The sequence below is a fragment of the Lepidochelys kempii genome, chromosome 6 (genome assembly GCF_965140265.1).
Source record: "Lepidochelys kempii isolate rLepKem1 chromosome 6, rLepKem1.hap2, whole genome shotgun sequence".
NCBI classification, from domain to species: Eukaryota; Metazoa; Chordata; order Testudines; family Cheloniidae; genus Lepidochelys; species Lepidochelys kempii.
Window position 1 is genome coordinate 84,438,285 of NC_133261.1, and position 22,140 is coordinate 84,460,424.

Here is a 22,140-nt window from a genome sequence, read left to right on the forward strand (position 1 = left end):
AACTTAATGCTTTTCAACATTTAGCCTATTACAAAGTTTCAACCAAACCAATCCAATCTTCTTGACACACCCTCAGCTGAAACTGAGCTGGCTGGACAGGATTGTAGGTCTTTTTAAAATTGACAACATTTTTAATGCAACTGTCCTGCCTTCTGAATTTTTTCTCCACATTCTTCCATCATTTTGATGCAACTATGACACAAACTCTTCTGTAAATATAGGATAGATCAAAATAATCTGGATCTTCAATTCTACACTCTAAAAGAGAAGGAACAAATTCAGGATTATGTTTCAGTCTCTTTTTCCTGCTCTGAATTCAGCCTGTAAACTAACGATACTTAGACCTCAGTGGTTCAGGAGCCAAATTAGGGATCAACATTACCCAAAAGAGCCAAATTAGTGCGAATTCATTGTTTCATTTACTACAGTACTATATATTCAGATTTAAATAGTATGTCTAGGGAAATATATAATTATTATTATTTTCACAGCAAAATGACTAAGTACTATTATTTTATGAACTACAATTGGTTAATAACATAGTAAAAACATCCTGATTGGTCAATTAAATTAGTGTTTTAATATCACATGGTGCAAAGAGACACAGTCTGAGTATCCTTGCTGTAAACGCTGTACTTGGCATCTGTCATGTTAACTAAGAAAGGGAAAGGTTTCATAGCTTCTCTGAATCACTTTTTCAATGATTGTTCTTATGTGGTTCCATTTTATTGTTGTTAATTATCTAGCTAGATTTCCAGTTTGAGACTGTGACAATAGTGTCATCAGACTGTAGTCTGCGGAATCACTCAAAAAGTTCCTTTGAGTGTTTTCCAGTCAACCAACTTCTCAAATGTGCTTTAACACTCTGCTAGGCGTTACTTTTTAAACCAGAAAATTTTTAAATAGTACACTGAATACCCGCCCATACATTAGAAGTTTAGGATGACTGCACCTGAAAAGTGATTTTCTACATATTTGTTGTTTGAACAAATGGAAGCGACCTAATTTGTCATATTTTTCTTTATACTTTGGATGGCACCTTCAACAGCCTGGCCACCACATTCTGTGGTTTTCTTTTTGGACAAAGAATCAATGTGCCTCGTGTGGGCACTTGAAGTCATTTTTCATATATGACTGACCATCTTGTATTAACAAACCTCTATTCTTTTATTTCTTCAAATGCAGTATCTAGCAGTGCATGCAGGAGTTTAAAATCTTTCAGGAAATTATATGCAGGGTGAAATGCTTCAATCATTCCTTTAAATTGCTCATTAAATCGTGCTACACTGTAAGTGATACTAGTAGCATAAAACAGTATTAAAACAAATGCAATTTTTTGCCTCCCAGGTGTTTTTATGGCATGATCACACATTGATTTTTGCTATCTTTAGACGAACACAAATTGCTCCTGAATTATGCTGTTGAAGAGCTACTGGGAGGCCTGGAATAGGGACTTAAATGGTCATCACTGCTGCATTTTGACAATAAAAGTAGCATAAAATGGTCTCACTTGCCAAACTCAATATTCTGCTCTTCTTACTCTGACAAAATTTCATTTGATGTCCGAATAAACAAAGAAACCTCTTTTCCGCATTTTGAAATGAGAAGAAATCCTTTCCATCTTGCTCCTCAACAAACTGGTTTACATGTTAGTGTAGAAGAATTATCTGCTTTCATTACTTCACTCCTTTCAATCATTGTTTCCTTCTATTTGAGGCATATTGTCTCCAATAAATTCACACATTATTGGTAATCAAACTGTAAGCATGGGCTGTCACAGAATATAGCCACGTTCACACCCTACACACTGTTGTAATTATTTTGTACATGGCATGTCTTGTGAGGTATCATTTAAAAACTTATAATTTGCCCATCTATAATATCACAGCAAATTGCACGTAGCAGCATTATATATGAAGTTATAAACATAAGCTGAAATCATGATTAAAAGTACGTTTTCCAGATAAGCCTAGGGAGAGGCTAAACCGGTTCCTCAGAAACAATGGTCAAATGGACTCCTCAGCCAGCTGTAAACAAGGCTGATTGACCGTTGCCTGTAAGTGGCCATTCTTTGGCAGGAAAGGGGACAGGAGCATCTTAGCAAAGAAACAGCATGGAGTTTCCTTCCACACAGACTACTTGTCACCTTGCTCCCAGCTGGAAATACTTCTCAAAGGGGGGACAGAATTATAAAAAGAAGAAGCAGACACCCCAAGAGACCACTCTCTTTCTCCTTCACTGCACCTGAAGATACAAAGGAAGCAGATGTTGGACTCTGGGGGAGGGGTTGTGACCTGAGAGTTTGATCAGTAATCTGTTGAAACACGTGGTGAGAAAACTTTGTTTTAAATCTAATATAATTTGTTAAATTAGGCACCAGTAAGTGTTTTATCTTTATTTTTCTTGTAATTACTTTGGACTTGTATGCCTCCTTACTTGTACTCGCTTAAAATCTCTCTCTTTGTAGTTCATAAATTAGTTTTATTGATTTCTCTACTCCACTGTGTTCAAGTTGAAGTGCCTGGGGAACTCCATTTGGGGTACCAAGTTTTGTGCATATTATTCTCTTAAATGAATAATGGATTCAGTATAGTTGTATTGTCCAGAAGAGGGATGGGCAGTACAGGACATAGGTTTCTGGGAGAAAGACTGGGAATGTATTGGGGCCACCCTGTGGTAATCTTTAAAGCTGGTAAGAGCCAAGGTGTGGCTGGCTCCTTGCAGCACACACAGACATAGCTGTGAGTGACTTACATGCTGGAGGCTGTTTGTGAGCATTCCAAGCAGGAGGCTACAGCAGTAAGGGATTGTAAAGGGCACCCCAGGGCAGGGATGACACAGCTACTCATTGGTATGGATTGTACCCTGGTATGTCACACCTGCTTTATGTTAGCTACTGTTAAAATGGGATACAATCAATACTGCTAGTATTTGTTAGTCTCTAAGGTGCCACAAGTACTCCTTTTCTTTTTAATCAATACTGTGAAAACTGAAAAATAAGACTGAGCTAGCTGGTCTTGTAGGGAACCACATTAGAAGCACTTTCCAGAAGTTTCCAGAGTTAAACAAACCAAGACTCTTAATCAGTTCCAACCCATTCCCAATTTCAGCATCAATGACCGTTTGTTCCACCCCACTAGCCACATCTTTCTCTCCAACCACCAATGATGTCATCCATTGCCCTTGCCTTCTACGTTTCTCATCAGTTCTGGAGCTCTCCGTTTCCTAATACAGTGGTCACCAACCCTTTGATTATGATCGACTGGTCCATCCTGGGGACTCTCCAGTTGATCGCGATCTCCAGCTGCGGTGGCGCAGCGGGGCTGCTTGCTGCTGCTAAGGCAGGCTCCCTGCCTGCCGTGGCACCACACCTCTCCCGGAAGCAGCCCCGTGGGGTGGGGCAGGAGAAACCGACAGGGGTCTCCTCACGCTGCCCCTGCCTGCAAGCACCACCCCCGCAGCTCCCATTGCCCAGGAACGGGAAGCTGTGGCCAATGGCAGCTCCGGGGGGGGTGCCTGCAGAGGGGGGCATCACGCAGTGCCACATACCCCCCCCAGGGGCCGCAGGGACATGTTGGCCTCTTCCAGGAGTGGCATGGCTACATGCGCTCTACTGATTGGTGGTGTGGGGGAGGGAGGGGGGCCCGGCTTGAGATGTGGAGGAAGTGCTGATGTGCCTGAATGGAGCCGGAGCAGGCAGGGAGCCTGACTTAGCCCGGTGCACCACCGACCAGGAGCGCTGGAGGTAAGTGCCCCCTAGTGGTAGCCTGCACCCCAGCCCTGAGCCCCCTCCCGGAGCCAGCATCCCATACCCCCTCCTGCACCCTGAACCCCCTCCTGCACATTAAGTCCCTGCCCCAGCTCTGAACCCCCTCCCCGAACCTCCTCCTGCATCCCAACACTCTGCCCCAGCCCTGAGCCGCCTCCCAGAGCCAGCACCCCATATCTCCTCCTGCACCCCATACCCCCTCCTGCACCCCAACACACTGCCCCAGGCCGGAGTCCCCTCCTTCACCCATACTCCCTTCCCGAGCCCACACCCTGCACCCCAACACTTTGCCTCAGCCCGGAGCCCCCTTTTGCACACAAACTCCCTCCCAGAGCTTGCACCCTTCACCCCCTCATGTACCCCAACTCCCTGCCCCAGGCTCAGCCTGGAGCCCCCTCCAACACTGTGAACACCTTGGTCCCAGCCCAGAGCCTGAACCCTAACCCCCTACCCCAGCAGTGAAAGTGAGTGAGGGCGGGGGAGAGTGAGTGATGGAGAGAAGGGGGAATGGAGTGAGCAGGGCCTTGGGGAAGGGGCAGGGTAGATCCTGTGTTGCTTTAAATTCAGAATGTGATCTTGGGCATAAAAAGGTTCGAGACCACTGTCCTAATAGGTATAACAAGAACCTAGAGAGTCTCATAATCCGTATGTTCTTATTTATTTGTGGTAGAATTCGTTATGTGCTAGGCACTCTCCAGACACATTAGGACAATCCCTACACTTAGAGGACTCAAAATCTAAGCAGTTCCTTTTAACTTTACAATACTTAAAGTTTCCAATTACAGACTGAAATAAGAGCCTAAATGTTTCCATTATCACGGCAAACCGCCCCCCCCAAATGAACACTTAAAAATGTTGATATCTCCAAGTAAATACTTTCAAGTTACATAGAAATTTAAAATTAAAAAGTCCAAGAAAAAAAACCCTTGGTTTTTAAAAAATATATTCTTCCTGGCCACACCCAACCATGCCATGTAACAAGACACATTATATAAATGAATGTATTTCAAGCCTCGTTGAAGTGCAGCTATCATGAAACTAGTTAAAAACAGTTTGCCAGAAAGTTTCAGCTTTAACCCTGAATTTCCTTATTTTTGTCAGAAATATCTCACAAATATTAAAACCATTTTTGTGTATAAATTACCTTCAAATCAGGCTTAGTTTCTGTATTTTTTAAAGATTTGATAAATCTTATTTATGCCATTTAATAAAAGTATAATGTTGACAGAAAATGATGTGCCTACTTTGTCCTTACAAATTTAACTTTTTACAAGTTTACCCTAGTGCAGATAACCTGTATAGAGTCCTCTGCAGCATGTTAGCTTTGTGGTGAGGTTGAGCTGGGGAAGCTAGGGTGACCAGACAGCAAGTGTGAAAAATCGAGACGGGGGTGGGGGGTAATAGGCCCCTATGTAAGACAAAGCCCCAAATAATTGGACTGTCCCTATAAAATCTGTCAACCTAGGGGGAGCTGTCGGTAGAATGAACACCCAGGTAGGCCTCCACACATCTTCCATGTTGTCTCCTTGCCACTACTGCATAAGCCAACACAGAAAACTTTTTCCTTCACAGATCAGAGTACCAGTATAGCAGAAGCTGCACTGAGATGAATGCTGTGGCCCTGGGTTTGAGGATGGATTTTTACCTATCTGGTCTCCCTCAAATCCCAGTACTTTACCTACATAATGACCAAGTGCTCATGCTTTCATAGAATAGAATATCAGGGTTGGAAGGGACCTCAGGAGGTCATTTAGTCCAACCCCCTGCTCAAAGCAGGACCTCACTTTATGTGAGTGAAGTGATTTTTACCCATGTGAATGTGACACACACACACAATTACCATGCCCTCACTGCATTTTTCACTTTTATGCATCTGATGAAGTGAGCTATAGCTTACAAAAGCTTATGCTCAAACAAATTGGTTAGTCTCTAAGGTGCCACAAGGACTCCTTTTCTTCATACTATTACAGTGATATGTTACAATGATATACAGTAGAACCTCAGAGTTACAAAAATCAGAGTTACAAACTGACCGGCCAACCACACACCCCATTTGGAACCGAAAGTACACAAATAAGCAGCAGCAGAGACACCCCCGCAAAAAGAGACAAATACAGTATAGTATTGGTATTAAACGCAAACTACTAAAAAAAAAAAGGGGGGGGGGAGTTTAAAAAAAGATTTAACAAAGTAAGGTAACTGTTTCTGTGCTTATTTAATTTAAATTAAGATGGTTAAAAGCTGCATTTTTCCTTTGCATAATAAAGTTTAAAGCTGTATTAAGTCAATGTTCAGCTGTAAATTTTGAAAGAAACTGTGACAAAGTTCCTCCTCTACCTTGGTGGGTCTTGCGCTTATTGGCAGATTGGCTCGCCTTGGAGCTTCACAGCAGCCCTCAGCTTGGCTGTTTTTCTGAATTCAAAGTCCAGATCAACTCCTCCTGTGTCTGATCAGGAGTTGGGAGGTTTGGGGGGAACCTGGGCCCGCCCTCTACTCTGGGTTCCAGCCCAGGGCCCTGTGGAATGGAGCTGTCTACAGTGCCTCCTGGAACAGCTGCGCGACAGCTACAACTCCCTGGGCTACTTCCCCATGGCCTCCTCCCAACACCTTCTCTATCCTCACCATAGGACCTTCCTTTTCGTGTCCGAAAATGCTTGTACTCCTCAGTCCTCCAACAGTCCACGTTCTCACTCTCAGCTCCTAGTGCCTCTTGCTCCCAGCTCCTCACACGCACACCACCAACTGAAGTGAGCTCCTTTTTAAAACCCAGGTGCCCTGATTAGCCTGCCTTAATTGATTCTAGCAGCTTCTTGATTGGCTGCAGGTGTTCTAATCAGCCTGTCTGTCTTAATTGTCTCCAGAAGGTTCCTGCTTGTTCTGGAACTGCCCCTGTTACCTTACCCAGGGAAAAGGGACCTACTTAACCTGGGGCTAATATATCTGCCTTCTATTATTCTCCTGTAGCCATCTGGCCAGACCCTGTCACAAACCATAAAATTTTGTTTAGCGTTACAAACACTGTCCCGGAAGTGTTCATAACTCTGAGGTTCTACTGTGTTAAAAATGGTGCAGCAGCCAAATTTCAAGTCTTTAGATTTACCTGACTCAACTTCCATGGATGCCTGCATAATTTCTTTCTTTAACAGGCCTTTTTATAGTAACAGAAGCACAAGTTATGTGCATAAATTTGGCAATACTTTTGCCATGCATTTAAATGTATCCAAGATTCAACCACAGATAAGTTATTTTATAGGAATAAACTTCCTTTAAAATATTACAAATATTTAAGCCATGTTGAGTTTGCAAGTATTTGTATAAATTTGAGCAAATGACAACTTAATGCAAACATTTTTTAAAATGACTTACTTGTCAAAACTAACTTGGGCCAACCCAGCAGTGAAGGCACTGTCAGCAACCACTTGTGCCAGTCTGGCCAAAGATTCTGCAGCAGCACATCTTAAAAGTGGGTTATTGCTTTCCAAGGCAGCCATTACTAAAGTCAGTGCAGGTCTTCTAACTTCTTCTGGACCTAAACTTCCCTTGCAGCTAGCCAAGTGCTAAAAATAAATTAACATTTTAATTGGTAAAACTGCATAATAAAGAACATTTTCCCTTTTAAATATTACATGACTCAGCAATAAAAACAAACATACATAAACATTTAATCTGGTTTTCTCAGAGAACACACTCTATTTAATATCACTCAACTATGCGGCAAGTATATTTTTGCTACTGACATGTATGGCCTCGAGGGAAGTGTAGTATACACTGATAAGCAACGTAATACACTCAAGGCATGACACTTCCACCATTTCAAAAATAATCCTGATAAAAGAATTAATGAATGGGCTTTTCTCCTGGAGTAGTCTACAATAAGTAAATGCTTGTAACAGAAAACCTGGGAAAGAACATTAGGATGAAAAGCACGTAAAGAAAATAAAATAATAATATAGATTTTAAAAGTTCTGAGAGCACATGCATGTGATTGAGGCTGATAGAGAGCATTTGATAAAAACACTAGAATTCATTCAAGCAGTGTCCAATGAAAATAGGAATTGTCACACTTCCTGTGGACTGGGACCTGGCTATTTTAGAAGCCAGCTGAGTCTCTGCAACTTTCCTAACAGAGCTGTATTCCAGTGACAATGCAGATAGATAGATCCAGACACAGACTACCTGGTACTCTATTTAAAGTGTTCCATGGAACTATGTAACGTCTTTGCCAGAAGATCATACTAAGCCCAAACCTGATAGCATTCAGATTGAAAAGCACAACATACCTGTAGAATAAAGAAATTATGTTCATTAAAAAAAAAAAAAACAACAACAAATCAGGCCTGGTAGGAAATTAAGTTGCATAACTACGTCACCTAGGGGTTTGAAAAATCCACACCCAGGAGCGACACAATTAAACTGACCTAACTCCTGGTCTAGGCAGTGCCAGGTCGATAGCAGAATTCTTCTATCAACCCAGCTACCACTTCTCTTGGAGGTAGATCAGCTAGGCTGATGGGATTTTAAGTGTAGACAAGCCCTCATTATGAACAGACACCCTCTTCTGAAATTTAGCAGAGCCGGAAGATCATGTCCACACAGAATTTTAAGGAAATCTCCACCTTTTGCTGTAGCATCTGAGTTTTATCATCACACTGTTCACATCTGACTACGCCTATTCTGGTGAATACCAGTGGAACTGCACAGGTGTGAGAGCAATGGTGAGAGATGTCCCTAAAACTCTCAAAGTAGATGCAGCCAGAGAGGAAAGCATAATTTGCACTTCTATAATTTTCCATAATTCTGTTTGCCACTTAAGATAGTTAAGGTGCCTATCACCATAGTATCCAAGGGCAGACTAGATAACACTAATGCAGAAAATATAACAGGTCCCTTTATGATGACAATGGCTAATTTTACCTAATATCAGGACATCCAGAGAAAGAAAACATCCCTAATTATATTTACAGATAGAAGAAAACTGGAAAGTTACATGAGAGCTAGGCATAAAGCATCTAACAGCCAAAAGGTCTACAAGAAAAGAAAAGTGACAATCAACTCCAGAGAAAGAAAAGGAGTACTTGTGCACCTTAGAGATGAACAAATTTATTTGAGCATAAACTTTTGTGGGCTAAAACCCACTTCATCAGATGCATGCAGTGGAAAATACAGGAGGAAGATATATATATACATACAGAGAACATGAAACAATGGGCGTTCTCATACACACTATAAAGAGAGTGATCAGGTAAGGTGAGCTATTACCAGCAGGAGAGAAAAAATGATAATCAAGATAGGCCATTTCCAGCAGTTGACAAGAACATGTGAGGAACAGTAGGGGGAAAAATAAACATGCGGAAATAGTTTTACTTTGTGTAATGACACATCCACTCCCAGTCTTTATTCAAGCCTAAGTTAATGGTGTCCAGTTTGCAAATTAATTCCAATTCAGCAGTCTCTCGTTGGAGTCTGTTTTTGAAGTTTTTTTGTTGTAATATTGCCACTTTTAGGTCTGTAATAGAGTGACCAGGGAGATTGAAGTGTTCTCCGATGGGTTTTTGAATGTTATAATTCTTGAGGTCTGATTTGTGTCCATTTATTCTTTTACGTAGAGACTGTCCGGTTTGGCCAATGTACAGGGCAGAGGGGCATTGCTGGCACATGATGGCATATATCACATTGGCAGATGTGCAGGTGAACGAGCCTCAGATAGTGTGGCTGATGTGATTAGGCCCTATGACGGTGTCCCCTGAATAGATACGTGGACACCGTTGGCAACAGGCTTTGTTGCAAGGATAGGTTCCTGGGTTAGTGTTTTTGTTGTGTGGCGTGTGGTTGCTGGTGAGTATTTGCTTCAGGTTGGGGGGCTGTCTGTAAGCAAGGACTGGCCTGCTGGTAATAGCTCACCTTAACTGATCACTCTTGTTATAGTGTGTATGATAACACCCATTGTTTAATGTTCTCTGTGTGTATATATATATATATATCTTCCTACTGTATTTTCCACTGTATGCATCCGATGAAGTGGGTTTTAGCCCACAAAAGCTTATGCTCCAATAAATTTGTTCGTCTCTAAGGTGCCACAAGTACTCTGTTCTTTTTGCAGATACAGACTAACATAGCTGCTACTCTGAAAAATATATGTATATTTTTCAATTTATACCAAACATAAAAGGCAGGTAATTAACTCAGTCTGTAATATTTTGTTATACTACTCTGAAACATCAAACAGAGGAACGATGAATTGACCAAAGGGAAACATTTTTATCAAAATATAATGCACTTTCAGGAAACATACGTAAGATTTTAATGGGAAAAGTAAAAATGACCCTTTGTACATCCACATATTTGGAAAGGTGAACCATCCTGGTGTTTTGACACGGAGTCATTTCCAAATGAACAACATGCTATACAGCTACAATGATGACTACTCATGCTGCAAGAGGAGAGACACGTTTCAGTTAGCCTCTGAAATGTACATAAAAGTATTTTTGGCCTATTTTTCTTCTCACTTTCACCACTTCCACTGACTTCACTGTAGTTACTCCACTTTTACCCCAGAATCAGGTCCTGTGTTTCGAGGGTTTTTTGTTTGTTTTTTTGAGAGAGAGTTTTACCAGACATTTTACCATTCTAGTGGTTTTTCTCTGAATGAGATAACCACTTGCACTGGCAATATTAGTTGACCGATCCCTCTGCCTCCTCTGGTCTGTGATGGTGTACTGCCTCCTGCTCCACCCTCATTTCTTTCTTCCTTCCCTCCCGAGTGCTGCTATCTACACTTCCTGACATCCAATATCAGCATGCCTATTCCCATAGTTTCCAGCTGTGAACAAGGTGTTCCTAGAGCACTGCTACTGAAGAATCTGTTTTAATGGATAGGAGCACTACAGGACTGGTTTCAGCATCTCCATTCTTTTCTCCACAGGGCACTAATAGGACAGTGAGTGGGAATCGTCCCCCACTGGCAGCATGCTACAGAGTTGCTCCAGGTGCCAAAGAAAGAGAGCAAGATCCCTACATCCATGCCAACAGAGTCCAAACTAGCACTTCATGCAGTTAGGCTTTCCTTACACTCGCCAATAGCTGGATACGGGACACTAGATGGGGAGGGCTCCAAGTTACTACAGAAATTTTTTTCCCAGGTGTCTGGCTGGGATGTGCTCATGGTCTAACTGGTCACCATATTTGGGGTTGGAAAGGAATTTTTCCCCAAGTCACATTGGGGTTTGGGGATTTTTTTTTGCCTTTCTCTGCACTTGTTGGTTTGCCCTAGAGTAAATGGTGGAATCTTTGTAACTTTAAAGTTACACTTTAAACGTAAAGTCCTTAAAACAAGACTTGATGACTTCAGTAGCTCAGCCAGAGGTTATGAACCTATTACAGGAGTAGGCAGGTTGGCCTGCAAGGTGCAGAAGGTCAGACTAGATTATCATGATGGTCCCTTCTGGCCTTAAAGTTTATGAGATAAAGATAAACCCACTGCATCAATTTTTCCTCTGGCATAGTAGAGCCCTACTAACTCCTTTTCAAAGTGAAGTATAAACCCTGCCCTCCCTTACTAACTGGGCATTAGAAGAGCTTGCAAAGGATTCCTCCCTCTTTCATTGCAAGAGGAAAAAATGGTCACTGAGACCTCCCCTTCACTGGCGGGGAAAATGCCACACACATACACTTCAGAGAGAAAGGAGTGGGAGGAACAATATGCAGAAACCCATTTCCACAAAAAAGAATCTTCTGATGGGAGAGACAGAAAAAGGAAGCTAAAGATTCAGTAGTAAGGACACAGGAGACAGAAAATAACGAGAGAGAGAGATAGATAGCAGGGATAAAGGCTACAAAGAAAACACAGGAAAAGAAAAAGATGCTGAAAGGACAACCTTAATGAGAAAATTCAGTGGGGCAAAAAGGGGAGAGGATATTTCTCCTGAAAGACAAAATCAGAGTCAAGAAAATTAAAGGAAAGAAAGAAATCTCTAGACAGCAAGGAGAAAAAAAATACGTGTGGTCTAGACTAACATTTTAGACAAACACTTTCTATACTACTAGAAAGAAAGCCAAAGAAGGGAAGAATGAAAGTGAGAGATGGACAGAGACAAGGAAATGTGAATAAAAAAAGGAAGGAAGGCAGAACAAACAAAACAGTCATATAGCTACTAGGCTACTTTATTTTACTTCCAGTCTAGTATTTTATTTCTCTGCTAGAGGAGGGGAGATAAGAAATAAGGGAAGGTCCAACTGTGATCCCCAGGGGTTTAGGAAGGTGGGAATCTTCAAGAAGATATTCAGTCTGAGAGGCTGTTAGGGTTGTGGGCTCCACCAACAGTTTATTTTTCATATTTGAAGACTGATCCTCAGATTGGTTCATAAATTAAAACTGGTTACTGGAAACGATTACAGAAATGTTACCCTGGTAGGGCAAGATATGAACTTAAACTGAATGACATCCAGTTTTAGCATCAAAACCAATATTTATAAAAAGAGCAGATTTACCTTCAGAAAACTAGAAAATGCTGATACAATGTTTAGTTGTACTGTCTGCTGTCGTACTCCTTTTGTTTGTTTTATGGACGCCAACAGTTTGTCTAACACTTGGAGCCTTAAACCAAAAAAAGAAAAAAATATTGGTCAAGCCTTTTTTTTTTTTTAAACATCAAACAAAATCTTCAGATTATGGAAGCATTTGAGGAGCAAATGCAATGCTCCAAGCCTCAAGTGACTTCCCATATCCTACCATCACTATACAGTGGTGGCTTCTCATCAACTAATTTACACGCCAGTAGTTTGAAGTCAGCAGAGAAGCATTTTAATTCAGATTCCTGTCATTTGTTTTATAGATAAAAAGAATATTATCCACTCTATCAGCTCTGTCTGGTATTGTACATACTTCAGGACAAGGACTACAATATTTGGGCAATGCATGTTTACCTTTTTACAAGGCCTTGTACATACATAAAACAACATAATGCTGAAGACAGGTTCAAGGAAGTAACAAAACTCTAGAAGGAAGCTTTAGAGGACTACATCACCACCAAAATAAGTTAAGATAGAACACTCTTTCTAAGCTCCTTTTCTGAAGTAATATTCTCCAGATTTTCTCTTATTCCTTTCCCATCCTACTCTTTTGACTTTTAATTTACTTTGCTACATCCTCCTGCATGCACACACAGAGATCCCTTTCTTGCCTCTGCTTGACATCTCTGCCCACAAGATTTTTTTGTATTCCATATCAGCACATGTACTTCCACTATCCTTATGTACTTTTTTTGTCCTTGCTTCTACAACAGGATATTTATTTATAGATCATCTTTCATTATCTGATTACCAATGAGTGGTTCCTATTAAAGAGGCCTGGGTGTCTGGGAATGGTATAGTTTGGGATGCCTTATGGGCACAAAATTATAAGCAGTTATCTACATCCACCAGTGGAGGTCATGAGAAATAGATAAAGGAAAAAAACAAGACAAAAATAGCAAGGAGAAAAACAGAGAGAGAGAGAGAAGAGAGACCAGACACGCAGAAAAGAGCAAAACATAGAAAAGTAAAGTTAGTGAACCGAAAATAAGGAGAGAGATGGTGATAACTACACAGGAACGTATTTTGCGAAGTATTGTGGTAATGGTGCAAAGAAAGATATATGTATGTAAGTATTTGGGGATGGTGTGGGCAGGAAAGGACAATGAGATATCAGATGGGTCATGGGAATGGAGGGAGATTGAGTGGCTTTCTTTCTTTCAAGACAAAATACTGCATTAACTGGTTGATTCTTGCTAAAGCCCAGAGAATCAGCCAATTCCTATCTTATACCATCTCATTTAAAAGACCATATCACACACTACCATCTTTTTTCTGATTTAATAACCCTGGACAAGATTTCCTTCAGATCCTTCAATGCTTGCTACTTAGTCAGCCACAGCAGCTGCCCGATAGTGACTCAAAGCAGGGCTACTGCATACTATGGTACTGCAGCATTCCCAATTTATGCTGGCCAAGAAGTGAGATTCAGGACCCCTAAAATGAGCTCTCCTCCTTGCATAGAATTACAGAGCATAATCACTAGCAATCATGCTCATTTCAGGATTAATTGTACAGTACTTTGAAAATGCAAAACATTATAAGTGATACCATTTATCCTCAATCAAATCTTATATATTCTAAGTAAATATTTTATTGTTGTTATATTTTTGTATTTAAAAATGGAGAATGACCAACAGCACGAAAAAGTGTTGATATTTCTCATTCAACATTCAATACTATCATAAAGCTAAATCAAAACAACTTTTTAAAAAACAGAACAAAGCTTTGTGGCGTCCGTTATGTTCTCGTATGGTTGCAAATTACTGTTTTAGGGTACATATTCTTGTTTCTTTTAGACTTTTCAAATGACTTTATTTTCCTTATTACTTTTCTAATTACAGCCTTAAAGATATTTTTAGCCTGTCGTTGTTAAGGATAGAGGATTATATTTTACTGTGATTTCCCACCCTTTCCCCCGTCATGTTCAAGAGCCCTTATAACAATTTGTATGCAATACAATCCTCTCAAGACAAATTTTATATTTATCTGGAAAAAGAACTGTTAATGTACAATGTTCAGTATTAAAAGACTACTACTAAGCATGGAAAGAAAACAGGCATTAAGAATCGTCCTCCTAAGACATTTTATAATACTTTATACATTTTCCATCCATGTTTAATTGACAGAGAAACACTGTATCTCATTCACGTGCTATGTAACTGTGACACTGAGTACCTTTCCCAGACCTGAAGAACACTGTGTAAACTTGAAAACTTGTCTCTTTCACCAACAGAAGCTGGTCCAATAAAAGATATTACGTCGCCCATCTTGTCTGTGCAATATAATGGTCCATTTTACTGGTTCTTTCTTTTCAGCAATACCAGTAACTGCAGACTGAGAGCTGAAATTTTCAGACTGTACATAAACTTCAGCCATAAATCTATTTTTTTAGCTCACGAAAATTCCCTTCATAATTCATACCTTCTATATTCATGAACCTTTAGTCTATATTTTCCATAAGATTTTAAACATTCTGACTCTCTTTAGGCTCTGTTTAACTAATGGTGAATTTAAGTCAATACTTTACCTTTGAGATTCTGGTACATGGGAAAATATAACTCCAAAGAGACGGACTGCAGCACTGATAACAGATAGTGCGGGAGGTAGAGGTTTAGGCACTGAATCACCTTCTGCAGCTTTCTCATAAATTGAATAAGGGTCATACTCCAAGCTTCCTCCAGCTATATTGCTACCTAAGAGGAGCTGCAAAGGCAGAAATATGACAGTAATGTTTCCTAAGTCACAAATCACTGCTAACCCTACTGTTAACTAATTGTTATACTAGTACTGCAAATACCTGCTCTTCAATAAATCTGTGGTCAGTCTCCTGCAAGAAAGGACCAAGTAAAAGAAGATCATCCTGGTGACAGAGAGGTGGAAGCAAGAACGTAGAGGCAGCCATTTGGTTATCAGTGGCAGTGAAGTCAGCCACTAGCTCCTTGAGAATAGCACAGAATCTTTCTGCAAAATTAGAGGGACAAAGAAAATAACTTTTATTCAAAATAGTGATTAATTACTTCCCACTTGCAGTTTTGTGAACAAGGCATTGATACAGAAAAGATGATTTACAATCTAAAATATTTCCTAAGACCCCCAACGCTGCAACTTCTTGTGTGTGACAGACTACTGTATTCACATGGAGACCCACTGACTTCACTGGAGCTTGATGTGGGCAAACCAATCCATCCGCACACAAGAAGTTGTGAGATTGGGGGTCTTAGTTTTTATACAAGGCTAAATGGAATAAAATGCGTCCTTTTCAAGTGACTCCAAGCCATTATTCTTCAATATAAGTTACTTGGTGTGCAACAGAGCAGTTAGCCAGGCTTGTGAAGATAGACAAATGCAAGTCCATGAAGAGAGACCAATTTCTCCTATCAATTTTCTAGACATTAGTGCCAAGTTAGAGTGGGATACATTACATGTCCAAATATGAATTCAAATATCTGAGAATTAGATGTTACTTAAAATACTCACCCTGTATTGATTGTCAAGAGAGACAATAGAAGTAACGGAGAAAGGAAGAGAAGTGGGGAGGAGAATGGACATTAAGAGGAAAGACAGTGCCAATACCAATGAAGCTAACAGGTAGGTGATACTGGCAGTAACACAGTAGTCCCCAAAAACTTTCTACCCCATGCCCCCTCATTGTCCCTTTTTGCTCCCCCCCCCCCGCACCCCTGAGAGCCAGGGCAGGAGTAGGGCTCGGGGGGGGGGGAGGGGAATGTGGACAGGGGTAATGGGGCTGAGGCTGGGGCCACAGCAGGGGGCAGGCATGGAGCCTCAGCCAGGGGCCAGGACCGATGGCCAGGGCCCCGGGCCAGCAGCCAGGACCCCAGGCATGGGGCTGGCAGCTGGGGCCAGGGCCAAGAGCAGAGCTGGGTGGCGCTCCCTCCATGCTCCCCAGTGGGGGCTGGCAAAGGCCCCAGCTGTGCCGTCCTGAAACTTCCTCTGAGCCCACTTAGGGGGGCGCGCCCCACGTTTTGGGGAACTCTGCAGTAGAATGACAGTGTGTGTGTGTGTGTGTGTGTGTGTGTGTGTGTGACACAGAGACAGTGTGTGTGAGACACAGAGACTGGGTGTGACAGTGTGTGTTTGACACAGAGACTGGGTGTGTGTCAGAGAGTGAGTGAAAGTGTGTGTTACACACACACACACACACACACACACACACACAGAGCAAGTGTGCTGGCTGCTGGAAAAGTTTCTGAGAGATGCCCTTTGCTGTCTCTTTAAGACACTCACTGAAAGCTCTCCTGCTTTGTCCTGAGCCCTGTTGTCTCCCCTTCCCCGCTCAGCAGAGTTGGAGTACATGGGCAGGGGGAGGGGGAGAGAAAGACAGACAGACAGATAGAGACTGTGTGAGCTGACTGCTGGGGAAATCTCAGAAACAGTGCACTGTCTGTTTAAGAAAGGCACTCAGCCACTCACCCTTCCCTGCAGCAGCTCTGATTCCTGAGTCAGGCTGTGTCCCCTCTGCCCTGCTCTGCAGAGATGGAGTGCAGGAATGGGGAGGGACACCCTAACATCAGCATCCTCCTCCCCTTCTCCTTGGCACAGCCAGCAGGATAGTCGCAGGAGCAGCTGCAGGACGGCGCACCGTGGGGGGAGGGGCACCTGAACACATGCTGCCGGCTGTGCACGCTCTCCTAATCAGCTGGGCAGCACTTAAATCTATCCTGCACAGCCACTCAAGTGCACAGCTTACAGGCAACACAGGTCATGACTGAAGTCCAGGTATTGAAGGGTATGTGCTGTTCAGGAAAGACAGAAATAAAGGTAAAGGTGGTGGACTAACATTGTATATTAATGATGAGGTAGACTGTAAAGAAATCAGAAGTGACAGAATGGATAAAACAGAGTTTGTTTGGGTCAAAGTCACTTTGGGGAAGAAAGCTACCAGAGGCTTTCCTCAGAGAGTACTTGGGGTATGCTACAGACCCCCAGGATCTGATTTGGATATCAATAGAGACCTCTTTAATGTTTTTAATGAAATAAATACTATTGGGAATTGTGTGATTATGTGACACTAATTTCCCAGATATAGATTGGAGAACAAGTGCTATCAATAATAGTAGGGCTTAGATTTTCCTGGGTGTGATAGCGAACAGATTTCTTCACCAAACTGTCACCAAACCTACAAGAGGTGATGCCATTTTAGGTTTGGTATTGGTGAGTGGCAGATTACTGCACTACAGTATGGACTCACTTGTCTCACACAAGGATTATCAATGTACAACTTAATTTCACCATTCGTATTATTTCAGGCACACTTAAATCTACTCCTCTACCATGCTTACCAGGTCTCTGCAATATTGCTCCACCCAGTTCGCAGAGAGAAAAGAGTAGCAAAGAAATTGCGTGATATGTCACATCTACCATTAACTAAAGACTTGTTTAATTCACCACATGGTCGTCTGCCCTCATGATGCCCATTGTGAGTAAGTTTACTCGGTGAGCGATTTATGATAGAGCTTCATGATCCGCAGAGAAAGTGACAAATAATCATCTTATCTGGGCCCCTACTCTACATCAACCTGGGTTTTATTTACCATGAAGGCAATGGAGCCTTCTCAATCGGTTTCATACCGAAGATGGTGCTGCAGCAGAATTGGTGCTGCAGCAGAATTTCAGTGGTGTTTTAGAGACAGTCCACTATGACAAACCATGACACACACTGTTGAGAACTGCAAAATGACTCAACTTCCTGGAGGTCTTTGTGCTTTGAACACTGTTGATAAGAATGCTGTGGCTTGTCTTGACTGGATTGCATACACCAAATAAAAAAATAAATAAATCCGTGAGTAGTGAGGACTTCACAGAAGAACTGGTTGTAGGGGACTACCTTGGTTCAAGTGATCATGAGATAATTCACTTCAAACTAACTGGAAGGACAAACAAAAATATACTGCAACTAGGGTACTTGATTTCAAAAGAGCAAACGAAAAAATTAAGGGAATTAGTTAGGGAAGTGGACTGGAGTGGAGAACTCAAGGATCTGAATGTGGAGGAGGCTTGGAATTACTTTAAGTCAAAGTTGCAGAAACTATCTGAAGCAAGGGGAAATATTGTAGGGAAGGGCTGCAGATCAAGCTGGATGAGCAAGCATCTCAAACAGGTTATTACAAGAAAGCAGAAAGCCTACAAGGAATGAAAGACAGGAAGAATTGGCAAGGAAAGCTACCTCTTAGAGGTCAGAAACTGTAGGGGAAAAGTTAGAACTGCCAAAACCCTGCAAAGGAAATTAAAATCAATAGTAAATGTTTCTATAGTGATATATAAAAAACAAACAAAAAAAAACCCACCAAAGAAAGAAAAAGTGGGACTGCTAAGCACTGAGGATGTGGAGGTTAGAGATAATTTAGGTCAGGGATTTTCAAACGTCATTGCACTTTGACCCTCTTCTGACAACAAAAATTATGACCCCAGGAATGCGGACTGAAGCCTGAACCCGCCAGAGCCTCGTCGCCCTACACGGGGAGTGGGGGTTGGCCAAAAGTCCAAGCCCCACCGTCCCAAGCGGTCAGGTCATGGGGAGGGGAGGAGGCGCCAAAGTCCAAGTGCTTCAGCCCTGCAACCTGAGCCCTACTCCCCAGGAATGAAGTCTTTGTGCTTTGGCCCCAGCAGATGCAGCTTGGGCTTTGGCTCCAGGCCTCAGGCTTTGGCTCCATGCCCCATCAAGTCTAAACACCAGCCCTGGCGACCCCATTAAAATGGGGTCACTACCCACTTTGGGGTCCCGACCCACAGTTTGAGAACCACAGATCTAGGTCCAACTCCTAAATGAATACTTTGCCTCAGTTATTAATAAGTGTCATGAGGAGTTTAGGGGTACTGCCACAGTGACTAATGGAAATGAAGATATGGAAGTAGAAATTACCACATCTGATGTGAAAGTTAAACTCAAACAGATTAATGGGACCAAATTGGAGGGCGAGATACTCTCCATCCAAGAATATTACAGGAACTGGCATATGAAATTGCAAGCCCAATAGCATGGATTTTTAATGAATCCATAAACTCGGTCATATCCTAGGACAGGTATTTTGTTAGCAATTCTTCAATTTTTAAGAAAGGGCGAAAAATGATCTGGGAAACTACAAGCCCGTTAATTTGACCTCAATTGCATGCAAGATTGTGGAACAAATTTTGAAAGAGAAAGTAGTTAAGGACACAGAGGTAAACAGTAATGGGGATAAAATACAACACAGTTTTACAAAAGGTAGACCATGCTGGACCAACCTGATCTCTTTCTTTGAGAAGATAACTAACTTTTTAGACAAAGGAAATGCAATAGATCTAATCTACCTGGATTTCAGAAAGGCATTTGATACAATTCCACATAGGAAATTATTAGTAAATTGGAGAAGATGAGGAGTAATATAAGAATTGAAAGGTGGATAAGGAATTAGTTAAAGGGGAGGCTACCATGGGTCATACTGAAAGGTGAATTGTCAGCCTGGAGGGAGATTATTAGCATAGTTCCTCAGGGATAGGTCTTGGGACCAATTTTATTTAACATTTTCATGCATGCCCTTGGCACAAAAAGTGGATGTGCTCTAATAAAATCTGTTGATAACCCAAAGTTGGGAGGTTTTCCCAATACAAAGGAGGACCGGAATATCATATTAGAAGAACTGAAGAACCTTGAAAACTGGAGTAATGGAAATGGAATGAAATTTAATAGTGCAAAGTGCAAGGTCATGCACTTAGGGACTAACAATAAGAATTTTTGCTATAAATTGGAGATATATCAGCTGGAAGCGACCAAGGAGAAAGCCCTGGGTGTATTGCTTGATCACAGGATGACTATGAGCCGCCAATATGACACTAATGAAATCTTAGGATCATCAGGTGAGGTATTTCCAGTAGAAGTAGGGAAGTGTTAGTACCATTATACTAGGCACTGGTGAGACTTCATCTGGAATACTGTGTGCAGTTCTGGTGTCTCATATTTAAGAAAGATGAATTCAAACTGGAACAGGTGCAGAGAAGGGATATTAAGATGATCAGAGGAGTGGAAAACCTGCCCTATGAGAGGAGACTCAAAGAGCTTGGCTTGTTTAGCCGAACCAAATGAAGGCTGACGAGAGATGTGATTGCTCTCTATAAATACATGGATGGATAAATAGCAGGGAGGGAGAGGAGTTATTTAAGTTAAGTGCCAATGCTGACACAAGAACAAATGGATATAAACTGGCCATCAACATTTAGGCTTGAAATTAGGCAAAGGTTTCTAACTATCAGAGGAGTGAAGTTCTAGAACAGTCTTCCAAGGGGAACAGTGGGGGCAAAAAAATCTAACTGACTTCAACACTGAGCACATAAGTTTATGGAGGGGATGGTATGATGAGATTGCCTACAATGACATGCAGACAAATATTCCCAACAGCCCGTGATGGGACACGAGGTGGGGAGGGCTCTGAGTTACTACAAAGAATTGTTTCCCAGGTGTCTGGCGACTGGGTCTTGCCCACATGCTTAAAGTCCAACTGACCTGGACTGGCAGAGACCCTGAGGTATTTTTACCTTCCTCTGCAACATGGGACATGTGTCACCTTCAGGTTTAAATTAGTGTAAATGGTGAATTCACTATGACTTGAAGTCTTTAAAAGTCTTCAAGATTTGAGGACTTCAATAACTCAGCCGGAGGTTATGGGTCTATCACAGGAGTGGGCATGTGAGGTTCTGTGGCCTACAATGTGCAGGAGGTCAGACTAGAGGTTTATGATGGTCCCTTCAGGCCTTAAAGTCTATGAGTGTGGTGATCAGCTGTCTGTCCTCCAGCAATATAGATAGCCAAGAAGCGTAGTATATACCCTCATATTTCAGGAGTTTGCACTCATCAAGAAGAGCATGAATAGACTACAGCAGCAAGTAGTATAATGATATTATGATCACTAATTTAACCTTTAGGGTATTAAATAATTTTCTTAATTTTATCAGATTAACTTTTAGACAGGTCTTTGCCTCACTGTACATAAAGCACAATGGCACTAAGTATTTAGAGTCAGCATATTTTAAGCTATTCAAGTGTCACCACTATAAGAGTATGATTTGGAATAATTTTTCTAGATCACAGGCCCTGGTTCTCATGGGAGACTTCAATCACTCTGATATCTGCTGGGAGAACAATACAGCGGTGCACAGACAATCCAGGAAGTTTTTGGAAAGTGTAGGGGACAATTTCCTGGTGCAAGTGCTGGAGAAACCAATTGGGGCAGAGCTCCTCTTGACCTGCTGCTCACAAACTGGGTCGAATTGGTAGGGGAAGCAAAAGTGGATGGGAACCTGGGAGGCAGTGACCATGAGATGGTCGAGTTCAGGATTCTGACACACGGAAGGAAGGAAAGCAGCAGAATACGGACCCTGGACTTCAGAAATGCAGACTTTGACTCCCTCAGGGAACTGATGGGCAGGATCCCCATGGAAAGTAACATGAAGGGAAAAGAAGTCCAGGAGAGCTGGCTGTATTTTAAAAGAATCCTTATTGAGGTTACAGGGACAAACTATCCCAATGTGTAGAAAGAAAAGTAAATATGGCAGGCGACCAGCTTGGTTTAACAGTGAAATCCTTGCTGATCTTAAACACAAAAAAGAAGCTTACAAGAAGTGGAAGGTTGGACAAATCACCAGGGAGGAATATAAAAATATTGCTCAAGCATGCAGGAATGAAATCATAAAGGCCAAATCACACCTGGAGTTGCAGCTAGCAAGAGATGTTAAGAGTAACAAGAAGGGTTTCTTCAGGCATGTTAGCAACAAGAAGAAAGTCAAGGAAAGTGTGGGTCACTTACTGA

General features: G+C 41.8%; 1 protein-coding gene across 8 annotated transcripts in view; it reads right to left on the reverse strand.

The window, feature by feature from the left end:
* Positions 1-22,140, reverse strand: part of HEATR5A (HEAT repeat containing 5A) — a 126,498-nt gene that overhangs the window by 55,621 nt on the left and 48,737 nt on the right. For all 8 annotated transcript variants that reach the window (XM_073348959.1, XM_073348960.1, XM_073348957.1 and 5 more), the window contains 4 exons: positions 15,138-15,301; positions 14,868-15,043; positions 12,257-12,362; positions 7,136-7,326 (listed from right to left, as the gene is read on the reverse strand). In XM_073348959.1, the coding sequence (XP_073205060.1) occupies positions 7,136-7,326; positions 12,257-12,362; positions 14,868-15,043; positions 15,138-15,301 (637 nt within the window). The remainder of the gene's footprint in view (positions 1-7,135; positions 7,327-12,256; positions 12,363-14,867; positions 15,044-15,137; positions 15,302-22,140) is intronic.